This window comes from Bubalus bubalis, chromosome 13, assembly GCF_019923935.1.
Source record: "Bubalus bubalis isolate 160015118507 breed Murrah chromosome 13, NDDB_SH_1, whole genome shotgun sequence".
Lineage (NCBI taxonomy): Eukaryota > Metazoa > Chordata > Mammalia > Artiodactyla > Bovidae > Bubalus > Bubalus bubalis.
In genome coordinates this window covers 42,025,229-42,039,876 of record NC_059169.1, presented here as the reverse complement: position 1 = coordinate 42,039,876, position 14,648 = coordinate 42,025,229, and the positions used below count along the sequence as shown (strand labels likewise).

The following is a 14,648-nucleotide window of genomic DNA, read 5'->3' as shown; positions in this document are numbered from 1 at the left end:
GAGTTCCATTTCTAGGAGTTTCTTTGAAAATAAATTCCACAAGGAAATCAATCCCTGTTTGGGAAAAACGTAACAAAGTGTAGTCACCTTCTTATGTCTTTTAAATTTAAGAGAACATATATAATTATATTATAATCAGGTGTTGCTTTTCTCTGAATCATATGTACAGTTTATTGAAACAAAAGAGAAATAACAATTCTATAAAATGTTGTATCATGAGTTTAGTCCTGAGTCATTCGTTATGTACGTGATTCCTGAGTCACTAATTACTAAGGCTTTCCTATAAGGAAAAGAGTACTAACAATAGGCAAAGTCAGTGATTGTGAAACTTTTTGAATACAAATGATTATAGTTACCAAAAGATTGTTCTAAAACTGTATTGGAGAAATTAAATTCTGTTGTTACATTAATATCAAAAATAGATATTAACATCAGTTTTCATTGAAAAACATGTACTTTAATTTCCTGAGGAATTAAATCTGGGGGATTTAAAAGCCTATAAAGAAACATTCTTAAAATTTACAGCATTATAGAAGTTTTACTATCTAGAGAGAAAGAAGTTTGTTGGTTGCCCAGTAGAGATACATTTTGGAAGTAAGGTTTTTGGTCCTCAATTTTGTTTATAATACTAAAACCTAATATATGTAATTGCTGTAATGAGAAAAAAACAAAGTAAAATAATTAAGGTTAATGACTGCTGTTACATTTTTTTCTGTAAATGCCCTTAGTTCTCCGATGTCCCGCCCACCCCTGCTCCCTACCCCCAACTATTCTGCACTTGGAAACACAAAACAACTTGTCAGTTCAGTTTATTCAGTTAGGGTCAGTTCTGTGAAAACAAAGTCAAGGCAATTGTTTGATTTAATTGACTAGTGAAACTGGTTATACAGGTAAGTAGAAGTTAGTTTTATTTTTGTCCAGCTGCATATTTGAATGTTCATAAAATAACTTAGCAGAATAATAAGATTCCAGTGACATTGTAATAGATTTTAAAGAATGATTACCAAAGCAAGGGAAAAGGGCTCTAAAACACAAACTATAGAAAATATTCATGGTATTTGTTTTTCTTTATGGCTCTCCCTTCACTATAATGAATTGTGTCCAAAAAAAAAAAAAAGAAGTCTTCTTTTCTTTCACTATTCATATCCTGTTCTTTGAGGAATTTTTTTCCTAGGTAATAGTTAATATAACCTTAACAAAAATGTCCAGTATAATTTAGGTGAATCATTTACATAACTTTTATAAAGTGGTCCTCAAACTGTATGCTGATAGCCTTTAAGAGTTAGTCAGCCACCTCTTGGCTTCACTTTCTTCCTCACCCGCCTGAACCTCATGGTTGATCATTTTCACAATGTTTCTGCCCTTGATTCTTTGTGCCTTCTTCTGTACACACCCTGCTCTTCTCTACACCTTCAACTTGGAGGTTGCTAGTCACTCTTTTTTTTTTTCCCCCTGTGTGAGAGGAGAACCAAAAAAAGTGCAGTGCTAAAATAAATGATATGTTTCAATCTTAATTCGAAAAAAAAATGGGTAGATCTTGTAAATGTAGTTTATTTGAGAGGGAAATATAAATCATTTCTTGTCCTAGAAAAGCAGCAGATCTTCAGCCTCAGTTAAACTTGTTAGGATTTATAAAGGAAAGAGGAAAAAAATTTTTTCATATAAAAAGCTAGAATTTTATTGTCAAAGAACATTTAAGGTCATAAAGTAGGAATTTTATAATTTTTTTTGTTCTGCATAATAAAATGCTCCTTTCCTGACCCCTCATCCTTATAATAATAGATATCCACCACTTTTTTTCTAATTGTTCAGTTTTCACATATCCAGCTTTCTAGTTCCTTTTTCAAGAACTTATTATGTACCGAAGTAGTGGCCTCCTCATACTGACAGTGCTGTGTAGTCCAGTTCTAGCATACATTTTATATTTGCTTAGGAGAAGAAGAGTAAACACAAAGAAATTAAAAAAAACTAAGGTTGGTTGATTACGTAAATGATAAAATCCTTTAGAAAGATCTAAAGGAAAGGTCTTATATATCAAGAACATTACATAGTTGTACCCCTTTAATATTGGTGCTTCTGTTATGGAAAAAAATTTTTAAAGAAAGTATCAAGGAAAAATTTTATCTACAGTACAAAATCATTTGTTTTAGCATTATTTATACTAGTCAAAAATTGATGACAGCCTAAATGTTTGCTAGTATAAGCGATGTAATTAAATTGTGACTCATTGGCTTACTAGACAGTTTTATAACCATTAAAAATATAAATTAAGGTCTTCCAACAGCCTGGAAGAATGATCATGATATAAGATAAAGTGAAAAAGGATGATACAAAGTTGTACACAGTACACTAACGTTGAACAATCTGAAAAGGAACTAAAATATTTTATTTACAAAATAAAATACTTAGGAATAAATTTGATCAAAGGGGAGAAAGACATGTACAACTGGAAACTACAAAACATTCCTGAAAGAAGTTAAAGAAGACATCCCTGGCTAATAGATGATTTAAGACTGTTTTTTGTGTGTTTGGTTGGTTGGCTTGGTTGTTTTTTCTTCTCATTTTTTTAAATTGAAGTATTGTTGAATTATAACATTGTATAAGTTTGAGATATAGAACATAGTGATTCACAGTTTTTAAAGATTATACTCCATCTATAGCTGTTGTACAATATTGACTATATTCCCTGTGCTGTACAATATATCCTTGTAGCTTTTTTTTTTTTTTTTTTTTCTTTTTAGCCATGCTGCATGGCTTGTGAGATCTTAGTAACCTGACCAGGGATTGAACCCAGGCCCTTGGTAATAAGAGTGCAGAGGCATAACCACTGGACTGCGAGGGAATTGCCACTTATTTCTTTTATACATACTAGTTTGTTCCTCCCCAACCCCTATCCTCCCCTACCCTCTCTTGCCTCTCCCCACAGATAAACCACTTGTTTGTTTTCTATGTCTGTGAGTTTGTTTCTTTTTTTGTTATATTTACTAGTTTGTTGTATTCTTTAGATTCCACAGATAAGTGATAACATTACAGTATTTGTCTTTCTGTCTGACTTACTTCACTAAGCATAATATCCTCCAAGTCCATCAATGTTGTTGCAAATGGCAGTATTTTGTTTTTCATGACTGAGTAATATTCTCTGTGTGTGTGTGTGTGTGTGTGTGTGTGTGGTTATTGTTTAGTCTCTAAGTCCTATTCGATGCCTTTGGTACCCCATGGACTGCAGCCTGCCAGGCGCCTCTGTCCATGAGATTTCCCAGGCAAGACTACTGGAATGGGTTGCCATTTCCTACTCCAGGGGATCTTCCCAACCCCAGAGATTGAGCCCATGTCTTCTGCATTGGCAGGTGGCTCTTTACCACTGAGCCACCTGCGAAGCCACCACATCTTCTTGATCAATCTGTTGATGGACTTGCTTCTATATCTTGGCTATTTTAAGTAACTTCTGCTATGAGTATTGGGGTGCATGTATCTCCATCTTTTCCAAAGGACAGGAGAACCAAAAAAAATTGCAGTGCTAAAATAAATGATATGTTTAGGGGAGTGGGATTGCTTGATCATCTGATACTCCATTTTTAGTTTTTCGAAGAACCACCATACTGTTTTCCATAGTGTCTGCACCAATTTATATTCCCACCAACAGTGTTCAGGTGTTCTCTTTTCTCCACATCTTGCCAACATTTGTTATTTGTGGTCTTTTTGATGATAGCCATTCTGATAGGTGTAAGGTGATAACTTACTGTGATTTTGATTTACATTTCTCCAGTGATTGGTGATGTTGAGCATCTTTTCATCTACCTGTTAGCTCTCTGTATGTAGAAGACTTAATATTGTTAAGATAACAGTACTACTCAAAATGACTGACAGATACAGAGCAGTCCCTATCAAAATCCCAGAGGTATGTTTTGCAGAAACAGAAAAGCCCATTTAAAAATTCATGTGGAATTTCAAGTGACCTCGAATAGCCAAAACAGTCTTGAAAATGGAAAACAAAGGTAGAAAGACTCATACTTTAGATTTTAAAACTTATTGTGAAGTTACAGTAATCAAAAGAGTGTTATGCTGGCATAAGGACAGACATATAAGACTGATGGAGTAGAGTTGAGAGCCCAGAAGTGAATCTCACATATATGATTTTTTAGTAAGGATGCCAGGACCACTCAATGGAGAAAATACAGTCCTTTCAACAAACAGTACTGGTAAAATTGGATATCTACATGTAAAAGATTGAAATGGACCCATGTCTTACACTGCATATAAAAATTAACTCAAAATGAATCAAATATGTTAAATTTCAAAAATAAAGGTATAAAACTCATAGAAGAAAATGTAGGAGAAAATCTATGACCTTGGAATTGGCAGTGGTTTCTTTAAAATGACACCAAAAGAATGTGCAACAATAACAAAAATAGGTATGGTTGTACGTCATCAAAATTAAAACCTTTTGTGATCAAAGGTCAGTATCAAGATGGTGAAAAGACAGCCTACAGAATAGGAGAAAATATTTGCAATTCATGTAGCTAATTAAGGATTTAATATCCAGAATATATTAAGAACGCATATGACTCAACAGCAAAAAAAAAAAAAAAAAACCTAACTAAAATATGGGCAAAAGATGTGAATAGCGTTTCTCCAAAGAGGATATACAAATGGCCAATACGTACATAAAATAACTGTATTGGAGAGGATGTGGAGAAATTGGAACCAAGTGCATTGCTGGTAGGAATGTAAAATGATGCAGTCACTTTGAAAAACAGTTCAAAAAGAAGTTAAATATAGAATTACCATATGACCTAGCAATTCCACCCCACTCCTAGGTAGATAACCAAAGGAATTGAAAACAGGGGCTCAAACAGATACTTGTACACCACAACATGAGTCACAATAGCCAAAAAGTGGAAACAATGCAAGTATCCACTGGCAGATGAATGAAGAAACAAAATATGCTATAAACATACAACAGAATATTATTTAGCCATAAAAAGGAATATGGTGCAACATAGATAAACCTTGAATACATTAGAATTAAATGAATTAAACAGATGCAACATGACAAATATCATATGATTCCACTTATATGAGGTATCTAGAATGGGCAAATTCATATAGAAAGAAAAGGGTTTCTGGGAACTAGGGAGTTAAGGGGAGTGTTTTTACTTAATCTGTACAGAGTTTCTGTTTGGGTTGATGAAAATATTCTAGAAATAGATACTAGTGATGCTTACCTGTTGTGAATGTACTTAATGCCATTGAATTGTACACTGTAAAATGCACAAAATCATAAATTTTATGTTTACATTTTAAACATGATTATTTAAAATATATACAGTTATTTCAGTTCAGTTCAGTCGCTCAGTCATCTCCGACTCTTTGCGACCCCATGAACCGCAGCACACCAGGCCTCCCTGTCCATAACCAACTCCCGGAGTCCACCCAAACCCATGTCCATTGAGTCAGTGATGCCATCCAGCCATCTCATCCTGTGTCGTCCCCTTCTCTTCCTGCCTTCAATCTTTCCCAGCATCTCGGTCTTTTCAAATGAGTCAGCTCTTCGCATCAGGAGGCCAAATTATTGGAGTTTCAGCTTCAACATCAGTCCTTCCAATGAACACCCAGGACTGATCTCCTTTAGGATGGACTGGTTGGATCTCCTTGCAGTCCAAGGGACTCTCGAGTCTTCTCCAACACCATAGTTCAAAAACATCAATTCTTCTGTGCTCAGCTTTCTTTATACTCCAATGCTCACGTCCATACATGACCACTGGAAAAACCATAGCCTTGACTAGACAGACCTTTGTTGGCAAAGTAATGTTTCTGCTTTTGAATATGCTATCTAGGTGGTCATAACTTTCCTTCCAAAGAGTAAGCATCTTTTAATTTCATGGCTGCAGTCACCATCTGCAGTTATTTTGGAGCCCGGAAAAATAAAGTCAGCCACTGTTTCTACTGTTTACCCACCTATTTGCCATGAAGTGATGGGACCAAATGCCATGATCTTAGTTTTCTAAATGTTGAGCTTTAAGCCAACTTTTTCACTCTTCTCTTTCACCTTCATCAAGAGGCTCTTTAGTTCTTCACTTTCTGCCATAATATAGTTATTTAGGTGCATAAATTATACATAGTGATTTAGGTATGTAAGTAAAGATGACAAGGAATATGAAAAATCACAGAATTATAAGTGATTATGTTGTTTTGGGGCTTTTGGGTGGCTCAGATGGTAAAGAACCTGCCTGAAATGCAGGAGACCCAGGTTCGATCCCTAGGTTGGGAAGATTCCCTGTAGAAGAGAATGACAACCCTACTCCTGTATTCTTTCCTGGAGAATTCCATTGACAGAGGAACCTAGCAGGCTAAAGTCAATGGAGTTGCAAAGAGTTGGACACGACTGAGCAACTAACACTTTCACTGTGTTATTTTGAGTAGAAATAAAGTTCAAATAAATGATTTTCATTTTAGCTAATGGATATTCATTAAAAGATAAATTTTAAATTGCATGTTGTCTCAGACCAACAAACAGTAAGAAAATTTAGGTGACTCATTCCCCAAATTGGTAAGACTTAATATTTTATTTTGGAGAAGGCAATGGCACCCCACTCCAGTACTCTTGCCTGGAAAATCCCATGGACAGAGGAGCCTGGTAGGCTGCAGACCATGGGGTTGCAAAGAGTCAGACACGACTGAGCGACTTCACTTTACTTTTCCCTTTCATGCATTGGAGAAGGAAATGGCAACCCACTCCAGTATTCTTGCCTGGAGAATCCCAGGGACGGGGGAGCCTGGTGGGCCGCCGTCTATGGGGTCGCACAGAGTCGGACACTACTGAAGCGACTTAGCAGCAGCAGCAATATTTTATTTAAAATTTTTCTTTCCTATTTACATGGTCTTTATTTTTATGTTAAAGAATAGTTATGTTGGTTAGTAATTTTTAAAACCTTCAGATTTACACAGAAAAAGCTTTTCAGAGTAATTCATGTAAAGGAGAGCTGGTGTCTGTGCTAGAGCGTTTTAAACAGTTTCAGTTTCTTATGAAATTGTCTAGATTTTAATGAAACCTTTTTTTTTTCTTTAGCTTGACAGAGCCAATTCTCTGTTAAACCAGACTCAACAACCTTACAGATATCTCATTGAATCAGTGCGTCAGAGAGATTCTAAGATTGATTCCCTGAAGAAGTGTATTACCGAACTAGAAAAAGATGTCAGGTAACCATCTACAAATCTTGTATTTGAGTAATAAAATATTATTATTATTTATTTGGATAATAAAGGCATTGTGAGCATAATACTGCTGTAGTTGAGGTTGGAAATTGGGAAGAAAAAATGTACATAACCGAAGGTGGTCTTAAATGTGATGTGTTCGATTTCTCTTAGAAAAGCTAAGTCCATTAAGGTATTCACATTCCACCCGGTAAATCAGAAGTCTTAGCCTGGAAGTAGCAATGCTGCACTGATTAACAAAGCACTCCCCGCACCCCAGGGCACACAGCAGCTAACCTATGCTGTCCTTGTTCCCTAGAATTCTTTAGTGGGACAGGCCACTTGTGGAGTCAGAACGACTTTTTAAACAGATAAAATGTACACATTTACTTAGATTCCTGTTGACTTTGCCAAGGAATTTAGGCTTTTCTGCCTCTGACCTTTTACATGAAGTAAACCATAAATTACCTCAATGTAAATAAATTCCTTTCACGTCCTTAGTTGAAATTGTTTTCTTACATGACACCTTATCAAAAGACTTGCTCCACTGAATAATTATTCAGATTCTTTACCTGTTCATCTCATGAGATCATTTTAATCTTTTTAAATTACAGTAGAATAATGATGCTATGTAAAGAAAGATGTTTGAACTCATGGATGCTTGGTTAGTTGGCTTAATTATCATTAGATTTTAAAATTATTTAGAATAAGTAATTAGATAAATTATTAACCAATTTATAAAAGTATAAGCAAAGAATTAGATGAGAAAGAAAATTCTTAAATTAAGTAATTAGAAAAGGTAGTTTATTTAAAAATATAGTTATTGGAGAAGATAGCCATTAAATGTAGGTTTCCCGAGATATATAACCAAAAATATAAAACTACTGATAATTAACTGCATATAAGAGCCACATGCTAACTGTTTGCGCCACTGGAGCTCTCTGATAACTAACTCGAAAGTGTGAATGTTGTTTTTGATGAATCAGAATCATCTTTTCTACCCCACCAAAAAATTGGCCCAGAATTTTATTCTTGATCATAATTTTTTCAGTAATATAATAAAGTAATTTTAAATCACGTTGATGTTTTAAATGTCAACATAGATAACAATTTATTTCTAAATTAATTTTAAAGTCAAATATTCAAAATATTCATAACCAGCATTATGAAATTAATTCAGTGAATTAACTAAACCATTCTATAAATAGCTATTGGGAGCAATAGAAATTAGGTCTTATCATTCACTGGACACTTGGTTATCCTAGGGAAATTGAGGAAAGAGCCCCAGAGAATTTTTTCTTTACATATTATAGAAATTTGTTATATTTGAAATTTTGTATAGAGTTTTGTTTTACCTTTGTAATCTTGGAGCAGGGATAAATAAAAAGCCCTGTGGGAAATTTGCCTCTTTCAGAATTACCTTCAAGTAAATTTGTTTGAATATTTATTTTACTAAGAATTAGGATAGCTAAAAATGTTTTTTGTAGAGAAAAATATAGCCAGCTATAGGAGAAAATTATAATGATGAACAAATTCACCCCTAGAGAAAATTAGCCATTTGTCATCTAAGAACATATTAGTTTTGTGATAGGGCCAAAATTTAATCTGTCTGCTTTCTAATTCCATAATCTTCACCTTTATATTATACTGCCTCCCTATGTTCTAATCTGAATTAGAGCTAATTTTTCATTAACTATATAATTAAGAGAAGCAAAAAAAAAAAACAAAAAATAATGTAGAATAGTAGTTAAAAGGAGAGCTTTTCATGAGTTGATAATCGTTGAAACTGTGTGACAGATACATGGGGGCTTATTAAATTTTCTCTCTTGAAATATTTCATAATAAAGTTACTTTTCAAAAAAAAGGTTTTAAAAGGGAGGACAAGGACAAATCCAGCTCCGTCCTTAGTTTTTAATTAGAGCAAATAAATTAAAGTCTCTGAACTTCATCCAGTACAACTTCCTGTCATGATAAAATATTACCTTTCTGCGGTGTCCAGTATGGTAGCCACCAGCTACATGTGGCGATTGAGCATATGGTCAGTGTTACTGAGGAACTAAATTTTTAATTTTATTTGAATTAAATTAATGTTAATTTTCATTGCCAGTTTTGGCTAGCTAATGGCTGTAGTACTGGACACTGTAGCCAGTTTTCTCATCTGTGAAATGAGAGTGGCACCAACAGCACCTAATTCACATGGTTATTCTGCGCACTAAATGATATAACCTTTGTAACATATATAGCACTGTTCCTACACTTAAAAATGCTCAATAAATGTTTGATATTATTAGTATTGTCTTATTTTTAACATATTTTTATGTTGAAAATTATCTTTAAAATGAGAAATAACATTTCTCAAAATATGCTGAATCTTCACAAAAATTTGTTTAGTTGCTAAGTCATGTCCGACTGTTTGGCCACCCTATGGACCGTAGCCCACCAGGCTCCTCTGTCTGTGAGATTTCCCAGGCAAGAATACTGGAGTGGATTGCCATTTCTTTCTCCATGACAAAAATTAGGACTCCCTTAATAACAGCAACAGTAAGTAATCATAAGAACTATGCCAATTACGGAATTAAACAAACAAAAAAAATTTTATGTGCTAAACATCTGAGCCCTTTAAAGCTGTCTGTGTTTCATAAATTTATTATATACTATTTTAGTAGACTCTGAACTAATATTTCACAGGATATGAAGTCTTGCTCTTCATTGAAGCAACTGTCTTCTAATGTGAAGAGCTAAGGTGCTTTCAGCATTTTAATTATGGCTTTCAAGATGCTGTAGATGTACCCTGATGTCATGGATGAAAAGATGCCATACAACACACAGCCCAGTCAACAAGTCAGACACAGCAGGTTAGGTCACATTCTGCCTACCATCACCCTGACTCTGAGCCAGTGGCATTTCTAATAGAGTAGAATTATACTGGGCTTCAAGTACATATCAGCCTGTTTTTTTTCTCATGGTAAATGCATCTTTAAAAAATATAGATATTAATGTGAACATCAAAGGGTAATTGTGAAAATTAAATGAAGTAGCATATAAAAAGCAAAAGCTCCGGCACACAGGGAAAACTCAGTAAATGTTACCTCCCTTCCTCTTGTACTTCATTAATTTGAAATTTAAACATTCGATGACCCATCCAAAGAGATGACTAAGTGATTATGTTCCTTGAAAATTCCTGTTTGTTTTTGCTGGGTGTGGATTTTAATTGTAAAGAATATTTACATAAACTGATAAATTTGTAAATATTTCTCTAGCTTATACAATATAACCTTCTTTAAAGAACTAAATATAATTTTATGATTTTTCTACAAAATAAGGCCAGTATCACTATATCACACCCACAACTTGCCAGTTTAGCTATTGATACAATTTATTCAGTGCCTAGAAAGGTTAGAGTAAATATGCACTAAAATGAGATTGTGATAAACATGTTAATAGCTAACACTTGAGATATCACTATTCACTGTCATTAAAGAAATAATCTGTTCTAAAAGTAGTACTTTTAACAACCCTCCACCGATCCACAAGAGAGTCTGAGTTATATAGGTTTGATCTATAGGTCAGGACTGAAGGAAGCATGGAAAGAGAATAATTAGCATAAATTTTCTTTTTCTGTTGTCAGTTTTCCATTTTTTGTTAACTAGTCATTTAGGAGGAAAAGACTACTTAGGCTTATAAGACTAAGCCAGAGTATATTGATCCAGGAAGTTAAGAAACAGTATATCAGGAATATGTTTTCATACAGCAGGTGAAACAGAGCCATAAACATGAATTTCTGAGTAATAATTAACAGTGAATTGAACAATTATGGGTGTAATATACCATTCACCATAGATGTGCTTATAAGGAGATTTGTTTTGTAGTTGCTTTATGAGTCACGCATAGAAGCTTTGTATTTTTAAGGGTAAGTTTCCACTGTTATGAAATGTCCTATGGAGATTAAACTTCCATTGAGTAATTACTGTGTGTGGAAGAACACAGAATATAGTAATCATCATATTCACTTTTAGAGACCCACGTGTTGAAAGTGGTCTCCATTGTGATTTAAGAAAGACAAGGCTAAGACTGAGAATGTACACCCAAGGGGCTTCCCTGATGACTCAGTGGTAAAGAATCCACCTGCCAAGGCAGGAGACGCAGGTTCAATCCCTGGGTCAAGAAGATCCCCTGGAGAAGGAAATGGCAACCCACTCTAGCATTCTTGGCTGGAAAATCCCATGGACAAAGGAACCTGGCAGACCACAGTCTCAAAAGAGGCAGACACGACTAAGCAACTACAAGTCTGTGGAGCCAACGTGTCACAGAGTTGCTTTGTAAGCTAGTTTATCCACTTGCCTTTTATTCCATATTATATGGTTATTTTTGTTACTTAAATATGAAATATTTACTTTATTCTAAAAAAATTAGGCACTACATATGAAGCATTTCTAATGAATTATTTGGTCCAAATCCTTTGATTACATCAACGTTCCATTCCTATTACACTGTACTGTACTTAATGGGCCTGTTGATATTTGAGAGCCTGTCTTTGTGTCTGCGTATGCACGCCCATATGTGTACTGCATGGAGTACATGTTTACATTCTGTGTGTGGGGGGGTACCTGTAATATACATATGTAAATGTATATGAGTATGTATATGAACACATATCTGTTCTTTGAAAATTCCTCTTCCTATTTATTGGACATATATTTTCATTTTGAAAAATATTTTGTCTCCTTAGCTAAAGATAGAATTTTAAAGTTACAGAAACGCCCGATCCTTTACCGTTTTGGGGAGGACTCAAGCAGAACATGGCACTCAGTTTCCTTTATATCTAGTTTTTTTCAACTCCTCAGCTCAGTAGGATCTCTGGCGCCTAAATACAAAAGTCAGTTTGTTTTCCTGCTGAGCTGCTTACCTTTATTGACATTTAATTACCATTTTCCTCTTATGTCTCTTATCTAAATCAGTAACACAGTATACCATTTATGTAGAGGTTTGTGTTCAGTGTTTCATATAATCATTCATTAGATAATTCACATGTCCCTTTGACATACATGAGCATCATTTCCACTTTAATAGATGTGAATACTGAGGTTCAGTGGGGTGGTGTTTGTGGTGCATTATACTACACAGTCACGGAGAAGGCGATGGCACCCCACTCCAGTACTCTTGCCTGGAAAACCTCATGGAGGGAGGAGCCTGGTAGGCTGCAGTCCATGGGGTCGCGAAGAGTCAGACACGACTGAGCGACTTCACTTTCACTTTTCATTTTCATGCATTGGAGAAGGAAACGGCAACCCACTCCAGTGTTCTTGCCTGGAGAATCCCAGGGACAGGGCAGCCTGTTGGGCTGCCGTCTATGGGGTCACACAGAGTCGGACACGACTGAAGCGACTTAGCAGCAGCAGCAGCATACTACACAGTTGAATCAGTGGCACAGTTGGAAATGGAAGTCAGAATTGCATCTAGTCTTTCTTCTCAGAGGACAGACTCTGATGCTTCCTTGGGGAAGTTCTGTTAACTAGGAAGAGAATATGAATTTCTCTATTCTCAAGTCCTTGGAATTAACAGTTCTCCCAGAACACCTACTGCTATTCCTTGAGTTTAAAAAAAAACTTGTCCCTAATATTTTAAAAATTGGTGGCATTCCATTTTCTTAAAGTATAACTTAAAACATCCTACCTGTTCAGCAAACAATTCTCATTAACTTTACCATCTCAGATTCTGTTTTGACATTCAAGGAACTGTGTTTCTTCAATTCATTGTTGCTTTTCTTAATCCTGGTTGCAGTACTGTCTGAATAGACTTACCCCAATGGCTTTCAAAGAATATTTAATGGTTCTAATTAATTCTTATATGTTGAATAATAAAACTCCAGACAGTGTAAGATAAGCCTCAGATATTTATCTTTTCAAATAATAATATGTCCGTACAATTAGGCTTGTCACCCTTTCCTATCAGAAAATAGGTCATTTCAAAGAAAAATCCACAATGCAGACTTAGAAATTAAAGACTGAGCTAAGAAAATGGAGGCAAAAATTGTTTTCCTGAGTTTAGTATAGACCAAATATCTAATTAATTTATCTCAGTTATATACCTGGTAATTTAGTATGTGGCTTCCCTGGTGGCTCAGAGGGTAAAGCATCTGCCTACAATGTGGGAAACCTGGGTTCAATCCCTGGGTCTGGAAGATCCCCTGGAGAAGGAAATGCCAACCCATTCCAGTACTGTTGCCTGGAAAATCCCGTGGACTGAGAAGCCTGTAGGCTACAGTCCATGGGGTCGCAAAGAGTTGGACATGCCTGAGAGACTTCACTTTCACTTTCTTTCACTTTCAAATTATAAAATATACTTTCAGTTTTAAGGATAAATGTTATAATTTGACTTTCAGTGTCTCAAATTTTAATATGGTGCCATATGTACTTTCTTTTTACCTTTTATACAAGTCCCACTTCATCTTTTTACATTTCAGGAGTAACCAGTCATCTTTAAAAAAACACTAATTGTATGCCCCCACTAGGCAGAAAAGTATTCTATGAAAATGTCTCAGTCACATTGTTAGATTGAAAAAATATTCTTATAAAATAGGTAGACCAATGATTGAATCAAACATTGTAGTCACTGATCTGATATCTTTATGAACTATAAATTTAATTTTTCTTTAATTCAAATCATCAAATTTGTCTTTAATCTTCTACAATTTCTTATTTGTTAAATTTGCACTAGTATGACAGTTTTTTTAAACTTGGTGTATTTTTTCCCCCTAGCAATTTAAATAAAGAAAAGTCAGCTTTGCAGCAAATGAAGGATCAAATGGCATTAGATTTGGAACAACTTCTAAATCATCGTGAGGTACTTTTTCCATTTTGTCTTACTTTTTAACACTTTAGGCTTTCTGAGAATCAAATTGGGTTGAGATTATTGGATCCCAGTCTCCCATATTCATTATGAGTTAATTCTTATTCCTGGAATTCCTAATTCTTGATGCTTCCTTATTGCCTTATTCATATCTCTGTCATTGAATTTCCATGTTATTTAATAATCATCTGTGTTACACCTTTCTCCCTATAGACAGTAAATTTCTTTAGTGTACCTCTTGTCTTGTTAATCATTCTGTAGCCAGTTCCCAGTGTACAATATTTGTGTTGAACTTTAAAATCCATAAGTTTTCTTTAATTTCTTCCTCATGAAAAATCTTCTAGACTTAATACAATCCCCATCTTATAAAAGAAGTAAATGAGTTTTAGGGGGTTTGCCTAGAGCCAGATGTTCACTGGGATAACTTCAGTTTTCTTTCTCATTTTTAAAGTCAGATTTATTGAGATATAATGTACAATAAAATTCACCCTTTCTAGCATACAATTCTGTGATTTTTGGTTAATGCACACACTTTTGTAACCATCACAAGCAATATATAAGATAGTTTCATCATCACAGAAAATTCCCTCTTGAACCCTTTTCCC

At 34.8% G+C, this 14,648-nt stretch overlaps 1 protein-coding gene across 2 annotated transcripts in view; it reads left to right on the top strand.

The window, feature by feature from the left end:
* PIBF1 (progesterone immunomodulatory binding factor 1) overlaps positions 1-14,648 on the top strand; it is a 230,669-nt gene that overhangs the window by 177,800 nt on the left and 38,221 nt on the right. The window contains exons 15-16 of one of the 2 annotated variants that reach the window (XM_006076037.4): positions 7,070-7,200; positions 13,953-14,037. In XM_006076037.4, the coding sequence (XP_006076099.2) occupies positions 7,070-7,200; positions 13,953-14,037 (216 nt within the window). The remainder of the gene's footprint in view (positions 1-7,069; positions 7,201-13,952; positions 14,038-14,648) is intronic. The other variant, XM_044927258.2, reaches the window with a different exon arrangement.